Source organism: Megascapheus bottae, chromosome 6 (genome assembly GCF_031878675.1).
Source record: "Megascapheus bottae isolate mThoBot1 chromosome 6, mThoBot2.hap1, whole genome shotgun sequence".
In the NCBI taxonomy this organism is placed as follows: domain Eukaryota; kingdom Metazoa; phylum Chordata; class Mammalia; order Rodentia; family Geomyidae; genus Megascapheus; species Megascapheus bottae.
Genome location: NC_143514.1, coordinates 77,325,595 through 77,345,749, shown reverse-complemented (window position 1 = coordinate 77,345,749; position 20,155 = coordinate 77,325,595). Strand labels below are relative to the sequence as shown.

Sequence of the window (20,155 nt, the reverse complement as noted above, 5' to 3'; positions counted from 1 at the left end):
TCTCAGGGTGATGTTTTCTGCTGGCAGGCACAGGCCCAGCGTTCTTGGGGTGCAGTGATGTGCCACCAGCAGGCCCTCCCCAGACGGTAGGAACCCCAGCAGGGACAGCCATGCTGCCCACTGCGTGAGGCATCAGCCCTTTCCCAGCAGCTTTCCCCACCAACCCTTGCATTCCAGCAATGTCCCCTGGGCGTCTGCATTCCTCCAGCTCCCCTGCCGCTCCCCAGGGCCAAGGCCCCAAGCTCAGGGCTCAGGGCCCCTCACTTATCCCCCTGGGATGGGCAGGAGAGGGAGGTGCTCTGAAGGGGTCTCTTACTTAATCATTCTTCTATAACTGTGTGTGTGTGTGTGTGTGTGTGTGTGTGTGTGTGTGTCTTGGGGCTTGAACACTGGACCTGGGCACTGTCCCTGAGATTTTATGCTCTAAGATAGCCCACTACCACATGTACCTCATCTCCACATCCGGCTTTTTTGGTGGTTCATTAGAGACAAGAGTCTCAGACACTTTCCTACCCCAGCTGGCTTTGAACTGCGATCCTCAGATCTCAGCCTCCTGAAAAGCTGGGATTACAGGCGTGAGCTGCTAGCACCTGGCTTCTTACCTCATCTTTCTTAGCATGGTGTTGACAATGTTCTGCCTGGGTTCTCGGCCCAGCATTGCACCTCCCTGGCTGTGGGATGTTAGACAAGTGGGCTTCCTCTGTCCTATCTGTAAAAGGGAGCCTATACACAGTGCTCACCCCAGCAGCCTAGCAGCAGGGTGGCGTGCACACACCACCTGACACAGGGCCTGCCTCATGCCAAGGACCTGGGCAATAGCCGAACCCAGGACTGGACACTAGAAACTGATGGTTCCTTCCTGTCCCTGCCATCTGTCGTCATGACCTTTGACCCTCCCATCCCCAGTTAGGGAAACAGAGGAAAGCCACCCTAGCCCCTCTGTGCCACCCAGGGGAGGACAGAGGGCTGAGGGGACAGTGGCAGTCCTCAGGGTGGATACTGGCCGCAGCCTCCTCAGTTGGAACCACTGGATGGCAGCACCAGGGGTCCAGAGACAGCCGGCTGCCCACCAGGCCTGGCATTGCAGCTGCCAGGCTGCCCTGGGCCCATGGTGGCTGTGGCTGGCATGGTGGCAGAAGGCAGAGGGATAGGCCTGGGCTGCTTCGCACCACTGCCACTGGCAGAGTGAGCCTGGGACTGGGTGGAGGGCACAGGGAGGAGGTCAGTGTCCATCCTGAGAGCCTGGCCGCGGCTACAGCATGGCTGAGGGGTGGATCTGGGGTGGCCCCAGGATTGGGTGGTTGAGCAGGATCTGGGAGCCAGGAGTCTGCTGTGTTGGGGTCCCAGATTTTCCATCTCCTGGCTGCCTGCCCTCTCTGAATCTCAGGTTGGCCATCTGAGATAAGATGGCATCACCCCCACTTCACAAAGTAGGGGGAGTCCCTGATCCCATCCACAGGGACCTCTCCACGGCCCCCTCGCCTGTATCCTGCTCACCCTGCCTGATCACTGGGCTCTAGGGTGGTTCTCTTAAGGCCCAACAGAATGGGTCCCAGAGCAGAGGAGGGGAAATGGAGGCAGAGAAGTTGGGGGGGGGGGGAGATGCTGGCCAAGCTGAGGGCCTCCTACAGCACAGAATTTAAAAGGGTGTGGTTCATTAGTCCATGTTGTAAAACTATGCAGTGCCAACAGATGGCGCCTCATTCCAAATTCATAAATGTCCCCAGTGTCCTCACAGAGATGGCCACATGGCGTCTTACACCTTTGGCACCCAAGGGGTCTGGAAGCTTTCTTGGCCCCTTAGAGAGGTGAATTTCCCTTCTCTTGTCACTTGCACGGGCCCATGGGGGTGAGTGCCTGAGGCAGTGAACCCTCAGAGCAGGGGTCCCTCTCCACCTCTCCAGCAGTGCTGCTTCCTGAGCCTCAGGCTTGAAGTCCTGGTCTGTACGCCAAGTACTTTCCTGTAACTCCTTTCATTTCGTTGTTAGAAATGCTATTTTATTGTTATTAAGGATTTACAGAGGGGTTACCATAAGTCAGGTAATGAGTACATTTCTTCTAGGACACCGTCACCCCTTCCTTTGCTTTCCCCCAGTTTCTCCTTCTGGTTGCTGTCAGGAGTTGCATAGGTCATTTTCCACTTCGTGTCTACTGAGCAGCATGATTGTATTTTTTAGCCCTTTCTCCATCCCTTTCTTTGTCTCTCCTTTGCCCCCTAAAAAGAAAACAAACAAACAAACAAACCCAGAAGCAAAAACAAAAACAGCAGGGGCCAGGAGTTTGGCCTAGTGGTAGAGAGTTTGCATAGCATGCACTAAGACCCAGGTTCAATTCCTGAGTACTACATACATAGAAAAAGCTGGAAGTGGTGCTGTGGCTCAAGCGGTAGAGCTATCGTCTTGAGAAAAACCCAAGAATAGTGCTCAGGCCCTGAGTTCAAACCCCATGACTAGCAAAAAAAACCCAAAAGCAAAAAATCAACAACAAAAACATCAGGGGTCAGGAGTTTGGCCTAGTGGAAGAATGTTTGCCTGGAATGCACTAAGACTCGGGTTCCACTCTTTGGTAAACGAAAAGCTGGAAGTGGTGCTGTGGCTCAAATGGTAGAGTACTAGCCTTGAGAAAGCCCAAGAACTGTGCTCAGGCCCTGACTTCATGGCCTAGGACTGGCAAAACAAACAAACACTGGGAGAGGTCTCCTGCAGGGCCATCTTTAAAGAGCTCTAATAGCAGGGGTGCGGTGGCTCTTGCCTGTAATCCTAGCTACTCAGGAGGCTGAGATCTGAGGATCAAGGTTCAAAACCAGCCCCTGGGCCCAAAAGGACCTGAGACTCTTATCTCCAATTAACTTCTAGAAAATGGGAAGTAGGGCTTGGCTCAAAGGTAGGGCAATAACCTTGAGCTGAAGAGCTCAGGGACAGCGTCCAGGCTGAGTTCAAGCTCCATGAACCACAAAAAAAAAAAAAAAAAAAAGAGGTGCGCTGTCTCTTTCTTCACCAGGACTCCAGGAGCCCCTGCCCAGGACCATGTCCAGCGAGCTGCTATCATCTGGCTCCAGCAGACCGGGGTCAGATGCCTTCAGTGGACCCACTGGGCCCAGGGGGCTGGCCCCATGCACTGGCCCAGGCTGGCCAGCAGAGGGCACCTCAACCCGGACACCCCTGTCCCTTGGGAGCAGGTGAGGTAGAGTCCAATGTGTGTGGGGGGGTGGGGGTAGGGGGTCATCAGCATATTTCAGCCCAGGGTAACCCCAAAGCCAGATGGTCCTCTTGGATCCTTGCACCCCAAGACACTGTACCCCTTTCACTGAAACCATCGGCAAACATTTCTGGGCCTCTTCTTGGCTGCTAGCTCTGTACTAGTCTGTCCGCCCAGGCAGACTGTTGTACAGACAGACAAATCTTTTTTTTTTTCTTTATTTTTCTTTTTTTGCTATTACTGAGGGTTTGAACTCAGGGTGCCTCATTCCTATCTGGATGGTCTTCTACCATCTGAGCCACAACTTTAGCCCTGCCTTTTTGTTTGCTGGCTCTAGGGTTTGAACTCTGGGCCTGGACACTAGCCTTTAACTTCTTTTGCTCAAAGTTAGTGCTCTACCATTTGAGCCACAGCCCTACTTCTGGCTTTTTTGGTGATTAACTGGACATAAGAATCTCATGGACGGGCCGGGAGTTTGGCCTAGTGGTTAAAGTGCTTGCCTATCATGCATGAAGACCCGGGTTTGATTCCTCGGTACCACATACATAGATAAAAGCCAGAAGTGGTGCTGAGGCTCAAGTGGTAGAGCTCTAGCCTTGAGAAAGTCCAAGGACAGTGCTCAGGCCCTGAGCTCAAGCCCAGGACTGGCAAAAAAAAAAAAAAAAAAAAAAAAAAAAAAGAATCTCATGGACTTTTCCTGCCTGGACTTTGCTTCAAACTGTGATCCTTAGATCCAAGCCCCCTGAGTAGCTAGGGCTGTAGGCCTGAGCCACCAGCACCTGAGAATGTGCTGCTTCCTATTGGTTCTTTTGAAGAGGGAGTCTAGTTGACTTTTCCACTCTGACTGGCCTCAGACTGTGATCCTCTAAATTTCAGCTTCCTGAGTAGCTAGGATTACAGGCATGCACCACAACACCCAGCTTTCAGCAATTCTTTATCATGGGGCAGTTTAGAAACAAGATGGATAGATACAAGAAGATAGTCATGCCAAGAGTTTGGCCTAGTGGTAGAGTGCTTGCCTAACATGCATGAAGACCTGGGTTCGATTCCTCGGTACCACATATATAGAAAAAGCCAGAAGTGGTGCTGAGGCTCAAGTGATAGAGCTCTGGCCTTGAGAAAGTCCAAGGACAGTGCTCAGGCCCTGAGCTGAAGCCCAGGACTGGCAAAAAAAAAAAAAAATAGTAGAGCACTAACTAGCCTTGAAGAAAAGCCCAAAGGCAGTGCTCAGGCCCTGAGTTCAAAGTCCAGGGCTGGCAAAACAAACAAACAAGATAGTCATACACTTTTTAGCTTTTCTTTATTGGAAAAATTCAATATATCCACTATGGAAAAAATACAAAATATGAAGTAGAAAAAATAACGTTATTTCATAATTTCCTTTACTTGAAAGTAACTGGTCAGTCTCTCCAGACATTAGTGCTGACAGGGGCAAGTGGTGATAAGAGGCTGAGGGCCTAGAAGAGAAAGGCCTCCAAGAGATGACACCGCACAGTAGTCTGGGGACATTGTGCTGAGGGAACCCGGCCCAGAGGTCCTAAGAGCCCAGCACTGCTTCTAAAGGTCACTTGGCAGCAGCAGGAATTGGGTTTCTGAATACCAGAAAGAATCTATAGACAGATACCCACTAGTGGTTCTCATGTCTTTTGAACAGAACTGAGATAGTGGTTGTTTGCAGAATTCACACATATAGGGTCACAGCAATGGCTGACTGCAGGCTCAGGGTGTTTCAGTTCTAGGTATTTTACAGGGCAAGCTTTTTTTTTTGGGGGGGGGCAGTTGTGGAGCTCGGGTACTGCCCCGAGCTCTTTCTGTTCGAGGCTAGTACTCTACCATTTTGAGCCACAGTACCACTTTTGGTTTTCAGGTGGTTCACTGGGAATGTCTCCTGGATTTCCCAGGCTGAGCTTGCTTTGAACCTTATTCCTCAGATCTCAGCTTGAGTAGCTACAACTACAGATGTGAACTACCAGTGCCCACCTTCAGGACAATGTGTGTGTGTGTGTGTGTGTGCACCTATATGGGGCTCAAATTCAAGGCCTTGCATTCTCACTGGGCTTACACCTGGAGTTCCGGCTTTACCTGGAAATGGAGTCATATGTAAACTACTATGTAGCCTAAGCTGGCCTCAAAACTCACAAGCCTTCTGTTTCAGCCTTGTCGGTGCCAGGATTACAGCTCTGTATTGCTATGCCCAGGGGCCATATCTGTATACATATATACACAAACATACATAATACACACCTACGTGACGTGTGTGTGTTAGGTAGATGTCACTGAGGGCAAAGCTCTCAGGCACAGATGGACACACTTCAGAAGCACACACGCCCAGGCCTGCACTTAGTGGTGCATGTCAGTGTCCCCTAGAACCCCTGGCCTTGTACTGTAGGTACTGGGGGGCTCAGTCTCCAGCCACTTTGGGGTGGGGAAGGCCTCAGCAAAGCTAGCTTTATAAAGCTGGGGCTGTAGGGGAAGCGTGTTGGTTTAGCTCTCTGGGTGTCACCAGCCAGGAGAAGAAGAGGACACACTGGTGTCCTGCTGGCCAGAAGCCTTGGTGCCCACAAGAGAGGTGAAGCAAGGCCAAGTCCTCCCTGTTGGTACTGTAAGAGGGGTCAGCAGGCTCCAGCCTGTTGCGTTCAGATCTCCCCCACGGGCTGTCCCCTCAGCCCCACAGCTGCTGGCCACAGCCCTGGTCAACATGGCAGCCATATTGCACTGGACAGAGGCTGCAGAGGGACACGTGCTGGGTTGACAGCGAGGTTCAGCCTTCAGGCCACTCTCTCTCTGGTGAGTCCACCATGTTCCCCGCCCACTCCCTCTTACATCTTTCTGCCTTTTTCAGACAATTCCTCTCTCAAGTGTTCTGTCTGTGCCACCACCTGAGGCCTGGAGAGACAGGAGAGAAGGGCAGGTCCTCTATGGAAGAGTGCCTGCCTCCCACCCTCTCCCATCCCAATCCTCCTTTCCAGGTGGCAGAGAGCTACCCCTCTGCCCTGCCTTCCAGCTCTGGCTGGAGCGGCCTAGACTGGGTAACAGCGCCTCCAACCAGCCCCCTGCAGCCTCAGTCAAGCCCTGCGGCTCTGAGACCAGTGCTCTTCAAGACCAGGGTCCTTGGCAGAGGCTGGGGTAAGAACGGGTGTCTCTGTGGGGGGAGGGGTGGCACTCCCTGGCCAGTGCTGGAGCAGGCCCTGGGCCCAGGCTCTGCTGCGCCCTTTGGCCTTAAAGAGACCCAATGCCCTTGTCCCCAGGAGGAAAGCCCTCCAGTGCTGGCGTCTGGAGACTCTGCTTCACAGGGTCCAGGCTTCCCAGCAGGCCAGGCGCCTGGCACTGACATGGCAGCGCTGGGTAGACACTAAAGGGGTGGAGCAGCTGTCCCGGACCCTGGTGAGTGGGCTTGGAGAGGCTCCGGGCACATCACCCCTCTGATCCCACCCTCTCATGCTCAGAAACCCGGGAGCAGGGCCAGGCTGCAAGGGGTAAGAGACCTTGTGTTGCCTGTGCCCATAGCTCAGGCAGTGGCACCTGGGGCAGGCCTGGAGGACGTGGCGGAGGAGTGCTGTGCGCCTACGCGTGGCTCAGAAGCTACGGCAGGAAGAGGAGCGCTGGGTCCTTTCCCAGGTACCAGCGAGGTAGCCCCAGCCTGGCTCCCAGCCATCTCAGGTTGGGCCAGGGGTCTTTGCAGTGACCACCCCAGGGTGCCTGTTTCAGGGAGGGGTCCAGTAGATCATAGAACACACAGCCAGGTGTTGAGCCCCTGCTGTGACTGGTGACATGAGTTCAGCACAGTGTCGCTGTTGCTCCATCTAGGAGCAAAAAAGGTTGAGCCCACATCCCGTGTCCCTGGCCACTCCTCCCAGCCCTGGGGAGTCTGGGTCTCTGGGGACCTGCTCCCCTGTTTGTGGCTCTGCAAGCACAGCATCCAGGTCACAAGTCAGGGCTATTCTGAGACTTTGCATTTGTCCTTGGGGACAGCAGACTGGCTGCCCGGGCAGAAGGAGGGGGCTCTGGGCAGGACATGAACTGGGAACAGGTGGCACCCTGGCAGGCCTTAGCCCAGGCCTTGAAGGGAGCCAGATTCCCTTTTCTGTCCCTCCCTGGTTCCAGGCCTTTAAAAAATGGCACCAGTGCGTGACTGACAGCCAGGAACCCCAGGAGCAGGGAGAGGGGCCAGGCGTAGCCCATCGTGAGTGGGCCACCAGGCGTCCCAGGACACAGGCCAGGAGCTTCCCTGGGTCCTAGATGTGGTGAGCACGGGGCAGAACAAGGGGTCCAGCTGCAGCTGTGACCTGTCCCTGCGGAGTTACACACAGAGCTGAGGCCCAGTTCTTCAGCGGCCTGCACCGTACATACCCTGAGTGCAGTGACAGAGGGATGGCTCTGGAGGACAATAAAAGGACTGCTCTATTTTGGCTGCTTCTGCTGTCTTCCCTGCAGGCCGCATCCAGGTAGAGTGCCCAGCAGGCCAGGAGCCAGGGAAGAGCAGCCAGCTGTAGCTGCTGTCTTTATCCCGGGCAGCAGGACCTGTGGCTGACCCCTGGGAGGAGTGCCAGGCTGGGCAGCGGTGGGCCCCTGCGCAGGTAGACCCTGTCTCGGCCTCTGACAGTTCATGGGCAGAAGGAAGGCTGAGAGCCCACCAAGCCCGAGGGCTGGGACTGCTGTTAGCCTCAGGGGTGCTTCTCCTTCGGACCGTCAGAGCACAGCCATGTGAAGGGGCCTGGGCCAGGGGGTCACCGCCGAGCTCTCAGGTTGAAAGTGGCAAGAAGCGCGTGTGTGATTAGGCCTGTCCTGGGGCATGGCGCCTGGGCAGCCAAGGGAGGGGACGGGCCTTGGTCTGCCCCTTCCATCTCAGTGGCCTCTCTGAGGTGGAACGAAGTGGTGCCTTCCCTCTGCCATGTCGGGTCAGTGCTGAGAGTCCCTGTCGAGTTCACCAAGTTCACCGTCTGTCCCACGCAGGCTCCAGTGCAAGTTCACTGGGGTCCACTGGCGGTGCTGATGCGAGGTGAGCTTTGTGTGTGGCGTGGCCCTCACCCAGAGCATGCGTCCCCAGGGAGAGCGCAAGGCTCCCAAGTGGGGCTCACTCTGGACGCCTCCTGCGCCTCAGTGCCATCATCCCACGGGGAGTGGATGCCGGAGGACCGCGGGAGATGTGGGTGGCCCAGGACGTCGGCGCTGGGCTCAGGAGGCCTCCCCCGCCCCCTCGCGCTCGGGGGGCCGGGTGAGCAGCTCAAATGTGTCTTCCACCACCTGCCACAGGCAGTTGTCCAGTGGGAACTCGTTGTCCACCAGATTGACCAGGAAGTAGTTGTCGTGGATGTACTGAATGATGGCGCGGGACGGGGACTCGTCGTCGTACAGCTTGCCCCACTGCTCGATCCACAAGGCGAAGGCCTCGTCCTACACACACACACACACAGGCCCAGGCACCAGGGCTGCCTCTACTATGCCCTATAGGTACAGCCTGGGTGCCATGGCTACTGTCATCCCGTCCAGCCCCCGAGAAACCACCATGTGACCGTATGGCTCTGAAGGCCAAGTCTGTGGCCTAGAGCGCCGGGGTGTGGACTGCAGCCAGGGTTTTCCCACAGTCCTGAAGGTGGTGGGGCAGGCTCGTTCCCGGCTCCCTTACCTTCCAGAACATGAAGCTGACAGGATCTACCACGGTGGGCTGGATGATCTCCCGGCCAGGGAAGATGCCCCACGTGACGGCGTTGGGCTGCAGCTCAGGGGCGTTGGTTATGTTTTCTCCCTGAGGGGAAGAGGGGCATGGGTAGATTAGACTGGAGACAGACAGTTTGTCTATCTTTCTTTTTGCCAGTCCCTGGGCTTGAACTCAGGGCCTGGACATGGCCTTTAAGCTTTCTCAGGGCTAACAATGCTCCGCCACTTGAACCATAACACCACTTGTGGCTTTTTTTTTTTTTGTACTGGTGGCTCACAACTGTAATCTTAGCTACTCAGGAGACTGAGATCTGAGGGACTCAGTTCAAAGCCAGCCTGGGGAGAGAAGTCTGTGAAAATCTTAGCTCTAGTTAACCACCAGAAAACTGGAAGTGGTACTGTGGTTCAAAGTGTTAGAGTGCTAGCCTGGAGTGAAAAAACTCAGGATCAGCACCAAGGCCCTGAGTTCAAGCCCCATCACCACCACCACCAGCAGCAAAAACCCAGAGTTACCTACTCTGGTCAGCCCCTCAACCTAGCCTACTGCAGGCCTGGTTTTTGCCTGGATTGCAATGGCTTCCATGGGCCTCGCTGGCTCTGGCCCTCCCCTGCCTACAGTGGCTACACTATGATCTGCCTAAAATGAAATGGAGGAACCCCAAACAGGACAATCGGGCACCCTGGCATCCCCTGAAGACTAACATCTCTTATTCTTTGTGTTCCCAGAGGTGCTGAAGTGCCTTTGCATGTCCTGTGCCCCACACTCTTCTCCCCTCCTCTTGGCCCTTAGAAGGTTCTGTCTTCATAGAACCCTTCCAGAGAGCCTCCTCCACCTCTCGGGCTGAATTTTGTTGCTCTAGCCCTGCAGAAAGCATCCTTTACCGAACTTCATTTTCTCACTCTTGCTGACTGGTCTCGCTCACTAGTCTGAGAGCTCCTGGAGAGCAGGGGCCTAGTTTTTTTTTTCTTTCCCTCTAGTCCTAGGGCCTGAGCACTGTCCTTGGGCTTTCTCGAGGCTAGCGCTCTACCTCTTGAGCCACAGCACCACTTCTAGCCTTTTTTGTGTATGTGGTACTAAGGAATTGAATCCACAGCTTCATGCATGCCAGGCAAGCAGTCTACCACTAGGCCACGATCCTGGCCGGTTTTTGTTTTTGTCAGTCATAGGGCTTGAACTCGGGCCCTGGGCTCTACGACTTGAAGCCATACTCCACTTCTGGATGTCTGGTGGCTAACTGGAGATAAGAGTTTTTGTGGCGTTTCCTGCCAGGGCTGGCTCTGAACCTCGATCCTCAGAACTCAGTCTCTTAAGTAGCTAGGACTATAGGCGTGAGCCTGGGGCCCAGGCAGGTTTGGTGGTGGGTGGGGTGCAGGAATGAATGCGGGTGTTCTCAGGCCCAGGTGCTTTGGCCCTGCTAAGTCCCACCTGCTGTGGAGCCAGCTCACCTTCACGTCCACGATGTGGTAATTGACCCGGAGCTCGTACTTCTTCAGCACCTGCAGAAGCGCCTCCACTGTCTCACGGGAGGTAAAGAACTCCAGGTAGGCCTGGGAGAGATGAGCATCTGTCACATCCACCAGCTCCTCCCTAGCTGCACTGTGGGTGCCAGGCCCCAGTCAGATGCCCTCCCCAGGGTCCCCCGCACCCAGGCACAGGACCCTGAGGGTGGCGAGATGGAAGGTGGCCTGAGCCGGTGAATACACAAGGGGTGGGCAGTGAGGTTTCCCAGGCACTGGGGAGAAGACATGTTGGGAGGCGGACACAGGCCCACATGGGGCTGACGGGCTGAGGAAGCGAGCCTGGGGGTCCCCAGTCACTGGAGCCCGCAACTCCATTTCTTCTAGCAGCACGGCCATCGGGACCGAGCTGGGTTTATTTTGCATTCAGCTGTTAGAATGTTCACAGCACTGCAGGGTGGGCGCTCGACAGACAGACAGACAGACAGACAGACACACACACACACACACACAGAACAGGTTGGGGTAGCCAGGGCCTCGAGACTTCAGTTCTGACCGCAGTCGACCTCCAGCAGCTCTGGGGAGCGGCATGAGCCAGAATGGCCTCAGCTCCCCCCGGATGCTGGTTCCTGCATCCTTCCTGCTTCGTCCCCATTTCACAGAGGACAAAACTGAGGCTTGGGCTAAGTCTATGTCACTTCAGGTGTCAGCTCCTGTCACTCCCAATCTGGGGCAGCCCCCCGAGGCCCCCCACACCTTCTGGAAGACGTAGCCCCCGCTGGGGCCCCAGCCCACGATGGGGTCCGAGGACGGCTTTCCGTTGATGTTGGGCTGGGAGTTGATGGTGAGGATGCCCTGGCGGTTCACGCGCAGCAGCTCCTCCTTCATCAGGCCGGTCTCGGGGGCCAGGGGCTCGTCGTTCCAGGGCAGACATGTCACCTGAGGGTGGGCATGGGGGGCCATGGGTGCTGACTGGGGTCCCGGCCTCTCTGCCTCCATAGGCTCCTCTCACCCTCCTCCCTTTGCTGAGGAGCCCCAGCTGCTCAGGGTGGGGGAACAGACACAGCCCCCCAGACTGACCACGGCCAGACACCAGGACGGGGGAGCCCAGAGACCACAGCCAGCCCCACTCACCCTGCAGCCCTGCTGGTTGGGCTCTCCTGACAGGTAGTGCGCAAAGACTTGGAAGACGCTCTCTTCGCTGGTCAGCTCCTCACCCCACATTTTCAGCAGCTCCTCGGCGGGGGTCTTGCTTTTTAGGTAGAAGAGGTAGTAATCCTTCAGCTCCCCGAAGGCTGGCGAGGAGGAGTTACCCCTGTCAGGGAGCACGAGGCGGGCGGGGTGGGGGTGTGTGTGTCAGGGTTTACTCCTGACCCCCGGCTCTCACCAGCCCCAGACACCAGCTTCCTCACCAGCGGCCATTGGGAAACTCGTCCCAGTCCTGTGTGCGGTAGATGTAGCTCTTTGGTCGGGAGGCCCAGAAGATGGGGCGCACGTCCTCCTCCCGGCGCTTAGGGTGGGCGCTGACAGCCCAGGGCAGGGGACGCCTGGAGACAGAGGGCCCTGACTACACCTCCGGATCCACACGGAGCACCTTGTGAGGGATCCCGCCTCTGTGGCACAGGAGAGCCAGCTTACCAGTGCCAGCCTTGCTCCTTGGCGGCACTGTCCCCCCAGCCTCTGTCCTCACCTGGGGTCCTCAGTCCACATGCCCAGGCGCCTGAGCACCTCTGTGGTGGCCATCTCACGGTTGAGGGTGTAGAAGTGGAGGCCTGGCACCAGACCACTGGCCAGAAGCTCCTGGCACAGGCTCACTGCCAGCTCAATGCCATAGTTGCGGATGGCAGCGTCGTTGTCCTTGATGGGCTCGATCACGTCCTTGATCTTCTGTGGCACTTGCAACTTGGACAGCTTCACAAGCTGCCGAAGGGAGGAGTAGCCCTGTCCAAGACACAAGAGAGACTGAGGGGTCATCTGGGGTCATGTAGCTTCCCCGTCCCCCCCAATACCCACTCTGCTGTTGCACCCTGCCTGGCCTCCTGGCCAATTGTAATGCCACACCGGGAGACCAGGAAAGTCAGGGTCACCTGTCAACCACCCCCCTGTTCTTTTTTTTGGGGGGGGGGTGGTTGTGGGACTTAAACTCTGGGCCTGGGTATTGGCTCTTCAGCTCAAGGCTGCCACCCTACCCCTTGAGCAACAGTGCCACTTCCCATTTTCTGGTGATTAACTGGAGATAAGAGTCTCACAGACTGGGGGGGGAGGGAAATGGGTACCAAGACATGTGAAAGGGTATCAATGTATGTGAATTAACGCACCTTCTATCTGGCAAATATCATGTAACCCTTTTACTAATTACAATAAAAAAAAAAAAAAAGAGTCTCACAGACTTTATTGCCCAGGCTGGCTTTGAACCATGGTCCTCAGATCACAGCCTCCTGAGTAGCTAAGATTACAGGTGTGAGCCACCACAGCCAGTTATTTGTTTTTTTCTTAACCAGTCTTTGGGATTGAACTTAGGGCCTAGATGCTGTCCCTGAGCTTTTCTTTCTCAAGGCTAGCATGCTACCACTTGACCTATAGCTCTGCTTTTATTTGGTGACAAATTGGAGGTAAGAGATGTTCCTGCCTGAGCTGGCTTCAAACTGGGATTCTTAGCTCTCAGCCTCCTGAGTAGCTAGGATTACAGTTGTGAGCCATGGCACCTGGCTATGCCTGTCAATCTTGAAGAGTAAAATACAGATCCCTCCAGCCTGTATCAGCCCAAATGCATCAGAATTCCTAGAGGTGGGCCTGGAGATCCAGCCTCGGGACAAGCTTAACAGTCCTGATGACAACTAAATTGGGGAAATACTACATCTTATTGCGTTGAGTCCCTTTTGGCTACACTTGTCAGCAGGCCAGTGTACACCACCCTCAGCAAGCACTGCTGATACCCTAGGAATTTAGGGTGGCCTGTCTGCCTGACAGGAAGCCTAGCACGCATGAAGAAGTCTGAGCTCAGCACTTCCTCTGAGCCCCAGCCTGGGCTGGGATGGTGGTCTGGGAGTTGGGAGAAGGCCTCAGTCCTGCTGACCCTCACCTGGATGGGAAAGATCCCGGGGAGAATGGGGCAGGTGATGCCCATGTCTGTGCAGGCCTTGACGAAGTGGAAGAAGGTGTCAGCCTCAAAGAAGAGCTGCGTGATAATGAAGTCGGCGCCTGCAGACACCTTCTCCTTCAGGTGCTTCAGGTCGTCCTCAAAGCTCACTGCCTCGGGGTGGCCTTTGGGGTAGCCTGCCCATAGGGAGCACAGAGGGAGGAGCATGGCTGCCTCTGTGCTCTGAGGGCCAGGGCCGCCCCCAGCCACAGGCTCCATGCTGGCCCCCCCAGGAGCACAGGGGACTCGTAGGCAGAGGCTGGAGCTGCTCCCAGGGTGTTACAGATGCTCAGGCAGGCAGCTCAGGCAGCCCCTGGGGACCACCAAGTGCAAGGTGCCCGCCTGGCCTGGGCACCATGGATTTGTCTGCCAGGTGGCTTCAAACTGTGATCGTCCAATCTCAGCATCCTGAGTAGCTAGGATTAGGATTATCGTCGGCATGAGCCGCCAGTACCTGGCTTTTTTTTTTTTTTTTGCCAGTCTTGGGGCTTGAATGCAGGGCAGGGCCTGGGCACTGTCCCTGGGCTTCTTTTGTTCCACAGCACTACTTCTAGCTTTTTTCCTGTTTATATGGTATGGAGAAATTGAACCCAGGGCTTCATGCAAACACTCTTACCACTGAGCCACATTCCCAGCCCCCTGGCTCATATTTTTATACTAGAGGGGTTTTTGTTTTTGTGTATGTGTGTGTGGGGAGGGTCATGGGGCTTGAACTCAGCCTGGGTGCTGTCCCTGGGTTCTTCAGCTCAAAGCTACCACCCTACCCTTGAGCCAAGCCCCACTTCCCATTTTCTAGTGATTAATTAGAGATGAGTCCCAGGTCCTTTTGTGCCCGGGCTGGCTTTGAACCTTGGCCCTCAGATCTCAGCCTCCTGAGTAGCTAGGATTATAGGCGTGAACCACTGCAGCCTGGCTTATACTAGAGTTTTAATTCTATCCCAAGCTAGCTAGTCCAAGTGCCAACCCTTTTTGCTTATTTTTCAGAGAAAGTTTTGTATTTTTTCTCCTGACTTCTGCTTTGTCTACAGCTAGGATTATAGCAGTACAACTGCATCTGGCTTAAATAGTTAAAATGTTTTTAATTGAGTCCAAGACTGAAAAACTAGGATCTATATTACACAGGAAGATTGAAACAAAGTGGAGATTTGCTTCAAGACATGGATGGAGATAATACAATGACTACTTTCAAGTATCCATCTGTCATGGAGTTAAAAAAACAAGATTCACCCTGGTCAAGAAGAGGGCTGGGAAGCTGCTGGGAGAGTGAGGCAAGGCACACCCGGGAGGCAGTAGATGGGTGTAAGGTCAGTGTGTAATTCACCTTGATGCACTTGGCAGCCACAGGCGTCCCCGTCTCACGTCTTGAACAATATGGGTAGGTTTCCCTTCCTATCCCCAGCCCCACCCACCTGGATGGACATGTTGGTGGTTACTCACCTGCCACGCAGATGTCAAAGTAGTCCCCAAACTCGCTTCGGATGTGCCTTACCAGGTCTGTAGCATAGTTGAAACCTCCTTCCTCTGCCTCCCACTGGTCACCTATGGGGTCTGCAGGGTGGCTAGAGGTCATGGTTACTGGATCTTCTGATCCTCCAGAGCCTTTCTGTTCCCTCTGCCTACCCCTAGACTCTGGGCTGTGGGAACCTCTAAGGCTGAGACTTCACACGGTGTAGGTCTGACCTAGCAGCTGGCAAATAATGGGAGGAAGACAGGCACGGTGCTAATGTGGAGGCCAGGAAGCTCGCCAAGGAACCTGCAGGACCTGGCACCCCAGTGTGCCCAGCAGTCCTCTTCCTGCCTCATCCGGGTGGTGCTCCCCACAGTGCTCACTGACTACAGGCCAGGAGAGAACCCTGAGCATGCTCAGTATGGAGCCTCTGGCAAGCAGGGACATGCCTTTGGGGAAGCAAGAACCCAGAGGGGAGGGGTGCTGCGCCCTACCTCCCCTCAGCGCCATAATGTTCTTTAGGCCCAGCTGCTTGGCTTTGTGCAGGTGGCCAGTGATCTCCTCCGGGCGCTGCCGGCAGCAGGTCATGTGCAGGATGGTCTCCAGGCCGCAGTAGTTGACGGCCGTGCTGGCGATCATCATGGAGGAGGTCTCCTTGTCAGAGCCAGGGTCCCCTGCAGGGTGCCAGGTCACATCGATGAAGAGGGGGCCACCAGAGGCCATCCGGTCAAACCTGTAGGGGGTTTCTTTCTGATGATGGGCCCCTGCAGGGGACACTACCCTTCACCCTTCCAAGGGGCGGAGGTGGGAGAACTAGAAAAGTAAGTATTCATGCAAAATCCACTTAGCAACCATGCTCATTGCCTGGCTGGGCTGACGGTGTGATCCCAGGAAAATTCACTAAACTCTCAGACTCAGTTTCTTATCTACTCCAGGCCAACCAGGAGAGGGAGGTCTGAAAGGACCCACAGCACTTAGAACTGAGCCTGGGGCACACATATAAATGACTAAGATCACAGAGATAATGGATCTCAGAGGTGCTTCAGCTTTGGGAATCGGTGCCAACACCTCCCTAAGTGTCTCACTCAGACCACAGGTGAGAGGACTCCCCTGGGACTGGCAGAGCCTCATTTGGGGGCACAGGCAAAGGTCAGAAGACACAAGTTTCTTTTGTGCAGCCTCCGCTGCCCAACAGTCCGGCAGGGCCAGGCCAGTTCCTGAATTAGTCTCCAAAGACTGCCTGGGCATGAGCATTTGTGTTCAGAATTGTGACCAGTTATTTACATGTTATTTAAATTTCAGAGTAACTTGAGAGCAATGTGTAAAGAGTGCACCAGCTTTTTTTTTTTTTTAAAGCTTACGCTTTCATGCCTGTAATCCTAGCTACTCAGAAGGCTGAATTCTGAAGATCAAGGTTCAAAGCCAGCCTGAGCACTAAAGTCCATGAGACTCTTATCTCCAATTAACCACCAGAAAATTGAAGTGGCACTGTGTCTCAAGAGCTGAAGAACTCAGGGACAATGCCCAGGCCCAGAGTTCAAGCCCCACGACCTACCAAAAAAAGGAAAAAAAAAGAACTGAAATTCATCAAATGCTAGATTTTGAGAAGCATAACCCCAATTCCCAATCTCAATTCATTCTCTAAGCTGCTGCTTTGTGACTTCCTAAACTACCCCAAATCCAGCCTCACATTCTTCTAAAGAGTGTGAGGTGAGAATCAACATCTTTAACCCTTACAAGTGTCTGTCTAGAAATATCTGACACTAAGGAGTAAGAAGACATAGCCTCTCTGGTCTCTGCCTCTTCCTATCTTTGGTGGCTGTAGTTTCTTACAAGGTCAAAGTGCAACTCTTGAAGCCAGCATTGGTAGCTCAGGTCTGTAATTGTAGCTACTCAAAAGGCTGAGATTGGAGGATTAAATCGATCCCAGGCAGAAAGTCCGTGAGGCGTTTATCTCCAAGTAAGCATCAAAGGGCTGGTGACTCAAGTAGAGTCAAGCCTTGAGTGAAAAAGTGACAGAGCTCATGCCCTAAGTTCAAGCCATAGGACAGATACACGGACACACAAACACACATACACACACACAGCACCAGCTCACCTTGAGATCAGGTTGACAGCTCCCTGAGCAGTTCGGGGAGGGAAGAATTCCAGGGAGAACCACTTGTCACCAGAATCCATCCTCCGCTTCATCTTGTCCCGGAGTTTCTCATACCGCTCAGGGTCCAGGCCCGGTGTGGAACATCTTGAACTGTTTTTAGAGCTCTCACTGCCACTGCTGCTGCCCTCAGAGCGGGAGTTGGGGCCACCACTCCTGCCCACTTCATTCACCATAGCTGGGCTCCTGCTGCACAGGGGGGGGGCAGAGGGTATCAGAGAATAGGCAGCTAAGCCCCAGGCACGTCCAGACAACTAAGCAGAAGGCTCCAGCAAGGGACGCTGCGTTTAGCAGGAACAACGCCAGTAATGCTCACATGGCCCCTGAGCTGTGGCTCCAAGCACCACAGCTACTATGACAACGATTTGTGCCAGTCTGTACAGCCTCACTCAAAGCTTTGCTCCAGCAGGCCTGGCTCCTTGCGGGGACAGCCCCACCTAGCCCTGACACATGCGCCTTCCACCCACAGCTCCTTGGCGACAGCTACCTTATATAGGACGGCACAGAGAGTCCCATACTGCCGGCCTGCGAGGCCCATGTTCGCAAGGAGGGGCGAGAGTGGCCAGCTGGGAGGACCCTGGCTTTCTGAAGGTCCATCTCCGTCAGCTTAGACCCAGAATGAGGCTAAAACAGAGGAACCTTCCCCTGAGGGTATGCCCAACTGGGCGGGGCTGAAACAAAGAGCCCTAAGCTAGCTCAGCAGCAGCAACAAGGGGCGGGAGCAAGGCTTCCAGGCCAGAGGGAAGTAGGAGAAGGAGGGGAGATGCAGGCGGGGCGCTGCAGCAGTGGGTGGAGATAAGGCCATTAGCCTTTCACTGTCACCGGATTCCCCAGCAAGCCCAGCAGGCCACATCTCCTATTACAGTGTGTATCCTTGGTGTGGTGGGTTAGAACTTAAACACTGCTGGGTTCCCAGAACCAGACAGATTCAAATTCAAGATTCATGTCCAAATCAGAATAAAGACTGTCCCCTGCAGCCCTGCTCTGCAGGGTTACACAGGCTACTGAAGTCTAAGTTATCCCAGCAGCTGCAGTTACCCCAGGGAAGGCCAGACAGGCACAGTGCTGTATGCCTGTGATACCAGCTAATCAGGACATGGGGGCGGGATGATTCCAACTTAAAAGCCAGCCTGGGCCAAAAAGGTAGCAAGACCACCAATGCCTCAAATTAAAAACCAAAGAGCTGAGTATGGTGGCTCACACCTATAATCCGAGATATTCAGGAGGCTGAGATCTGAGGATCCCATTCAAAGCCAGCCCAGGCACTAACATCTGTGAGACTTTTATCTCCAATTAACCATCAGAAAACTGGAGGTTGTGCTGTGGTTCAAGGGGTAGGGCAGTAGCATGAAGCTGAAGAGCTCAGGAACAGTGCCCATGCCCAGAGCTCAAGCCCCATGACCAACAAACAAAACAACCCCACCCCCAACAAGGGGAGGTATCTCAGGTGGTAGACTAGAAGTATAAGGTCCTAGATTTGATTCCTAGGATTACATTGGGGGGAAAAAAGACTACAGGTTGGCCAAATGAGCAAGAGACCATCTAGCAGTCTGGTGAAGAAATCAACACAAGTACTCATGGCTCATGTCTATAATCCTAGAGGCTGAGGTCTGAGAATATAGGTTCAAATACTGTCCAGGCAGGGAATTCCGTGAGATTCTTATCTCCAGTTAACCACTGGAAAACCAGAAATGTAGCTAGAACACTAACCTTGAGTAGAAGAGCTCAGGGACAGTGCTCAGACCCTGAGTCAAGCCCATGACAAAAAACAATAAAAAAAAAACTTGCACTGAAGCCAGTAGCAGATAAGCCCACTGTAGTGAAAAATCAGCACGTGGTGATAAAAACAATAACTAGGCAATACCAGCCTGATTCATCCCCTCCAGGAGATTCAACGGGAAGATTAAAGATTGTGTAATTAAACATCTGGGGTCCTGGACTCTCTGGGAACCTGATGATACAAGATACATGCAAGTGCAGGACACACCTGGATGCATCCCAAGTCAAGCTGACTCAAGAAGTTTTGTGCCAAGGCTCTCTCTCCCTCCAATGTCTGTTCAGATAATGACCTACTGCCCTAGCTTCCTAGTGAAGGGGGGTGAGGAAGGGGATAAAGGCCCAGCAGTCAGGGCCTCCTTCTGCACTTATGCATGTCACATTAGTCACCTGCTGGCACAAAACCTACACGAGTTGAGGAGACTGAACCTCTTGCTAGTGCCTGTGCCCTATTTTAAGCAACACCCACCATTTAGGCATTTTAGGCAGGGCTGCCACAGCTCCCAGAACTGTAACCATGACTTAAGAGATTTGTCTCCCCACCGTCTCCCTAGTCCCCGAGCTCAGGCCCAGGTATCCTAGTTGGCATCAACACCCCCTGAGAACCAACAAGTGGTGTCCAGATACAGGTCACTGACTGGGGCACTCACTAAGCCCACCACTCTCAGGGGGTCCCCGAGGACATCAGTGTGCAGCAGACTCTGGCCCACGTCTTCTCTGGGGGCTCGGCAGAGAGGAGCAGGTTGAAGACGAGGGGCGGCAGGGGCAGGAGGGAGGGGCAGGAATCCGGTCCTGGGTCACTGGATCCTGGAGGGGCTGCTTCATCCCCGGGGGTGGGATCTCTCGGTGCGGGCGAGGGTCCCCGAGAGCCAGTCCACGCCTCGGGACTGGGAATCCCCGGGCGGCCGGCTCGGGGAGTTACGCTGGGCCCGCTGGGAGTGTGCGGAGGGGCGGGAGGGCCCGGATGGAAAGCGGCCGGACATCCAGCGCTCCTCGCCCCCAGGGAGATCCCCGCAGTCGCAGGGGTCTCCCTCCTCGGCGGCCCCAAGCCTCGCAGACACTCACCCGCCGGTCCCAGGTGACTCCTCAGGCTCCCACCCGGAGAGCCGCACCTGGGTGGCCGCCCGGTCGCGCGCGGAGGGGCGGGGCCTGGGGTGGGGGCGGGGCCTGAGGCGGGGGCGGGGCGGGGGTTGCCAAAGGAGACAGGGATAGGGGGCGGGGCTGCGGGGAGCGCGACCGGAAGCCCCGCCTCCAACATGGCCGCGCCGAGAGGACCTGTGGGAAGCCGTCTTCTCGTCATGTGACGCAGATCCTCGCCCCACCC

General features: G+C 54.9%; 2 protein-coding genes across 4 annotated transcripts in view; one reads left to right on the top strand and one right to left on the bottom strand.

Annotated features, from left to right (window-relative positions):
• C6H1orf167 (chromosome 6 C1orf167 homolog) overlaps nucleotides 1-7,589 on the top strand; it is a gene marked incomplete at its 5' end in the record, with an annotated part of 15,573 nt that extends 7,984 nt beyond the window's left edge. The window contains 6 exons of the mRNA XM_090334029.1: nucleotides 28-86; nucleotides 5,839-5,945; nucleotides 5,991-6,324; nucleotides 6,447-6,582; nucleotides 6,706-6,816; nucleotides 7,303-7,589. Coding sequence (XP_090190155.1) covers nucleotides 28-86; nucleotides 5,839-5,945; nucleotides 5,991-6,324; nucleotides 6,447-6,582; nucleotides 6,706-6,816; nucleotides 7,303-7,437 — 882 coding nt within the window. The remainder of the gene's footprint in view (nucleotides 1-27; nucleotides 87-5,838; nucleotides 5,946-5,990; nucleotides 6,325-6,446; nucleotides 6,583-6,705; nucleotides 6,817-7,302) is intronic.
• Mthfr (methylenetetrahydrofolate reductase) lies at nucleotides 4,488-20,155 on the bottom strand. Of its 3 annotated transcripts, none has more exons than XM_090335810.1 (12): nucleotides 20,107-20,155; nucleotides 16,999-17,244; nucleotides 15,395-15,633; nucleotides 14,891-15,001; nucleotides 13,397-13,590; nucleotides 12,005-12,255; nucleotides 11,727-11,861; nucleotides 11,449-11,629; nucleotides 11,071-11,253; nucleotides 10,303-10,404; nucleotides 8,825-8,944; nucleotides 4,488-8,592 (listed from the first exon to the last, which is right to left on the bottom strand). In XM_090335810.1, the coding sequence occupies exons 2-12, from the start codon at nucleotides 17,229-17,231 to the stop codon at nucleotides 8,374-8,376; spliced, it is 1,968 nt and encodes a 655-aa protein (XP_090191936.1). In that variant the 5' UTR covers nucleotides 17,232-17,244; nucleotides 20,107-20,155; the 3' UTR covers nucleotides 4,488-8,373. The 3 variants fall into 3 exon arrangements, with proteins under 3 accessions (XP_090191936.1, XP_090191935.1, XP_090191937.1); XM_090335809.1 differs by lacking the exon at nucleotides 20,107-20,155 and adding an exon at nucleotides 19,897-19,975; XM_090335811.1 differs by lacking the exon at nucleotides 20,107-20,155 and having other exon boundaries at nucleotides 15,395-15,574; nucleotides 16,999-17,078.

Bases quoted from the DNA above. Each gene is read 5' to 3' on its own strand.
- Mthfr (XM_090335810.1), bottom strand. From the start codon at position 17,231: ATGGTGAATGAAGTGGGCAGGAGTGGTGGCCCCAACTCCCGCTCTGAG. The intron at 8,945-10,302 runs GTGAGCTGGCTC...TCTTCCCCTCAG, and splicing joins ACCACATCGTGGACGTGAAG to GGAGAAAACATAACCAACGC. The intron at 8,593-8,824 runs GTAAGGGAGCCG...GTGTGTGTGTAG, and splicing joins TCAGCTTCATGTTCTGGAAG to GACGAGGCCTTCGCCTTGTG.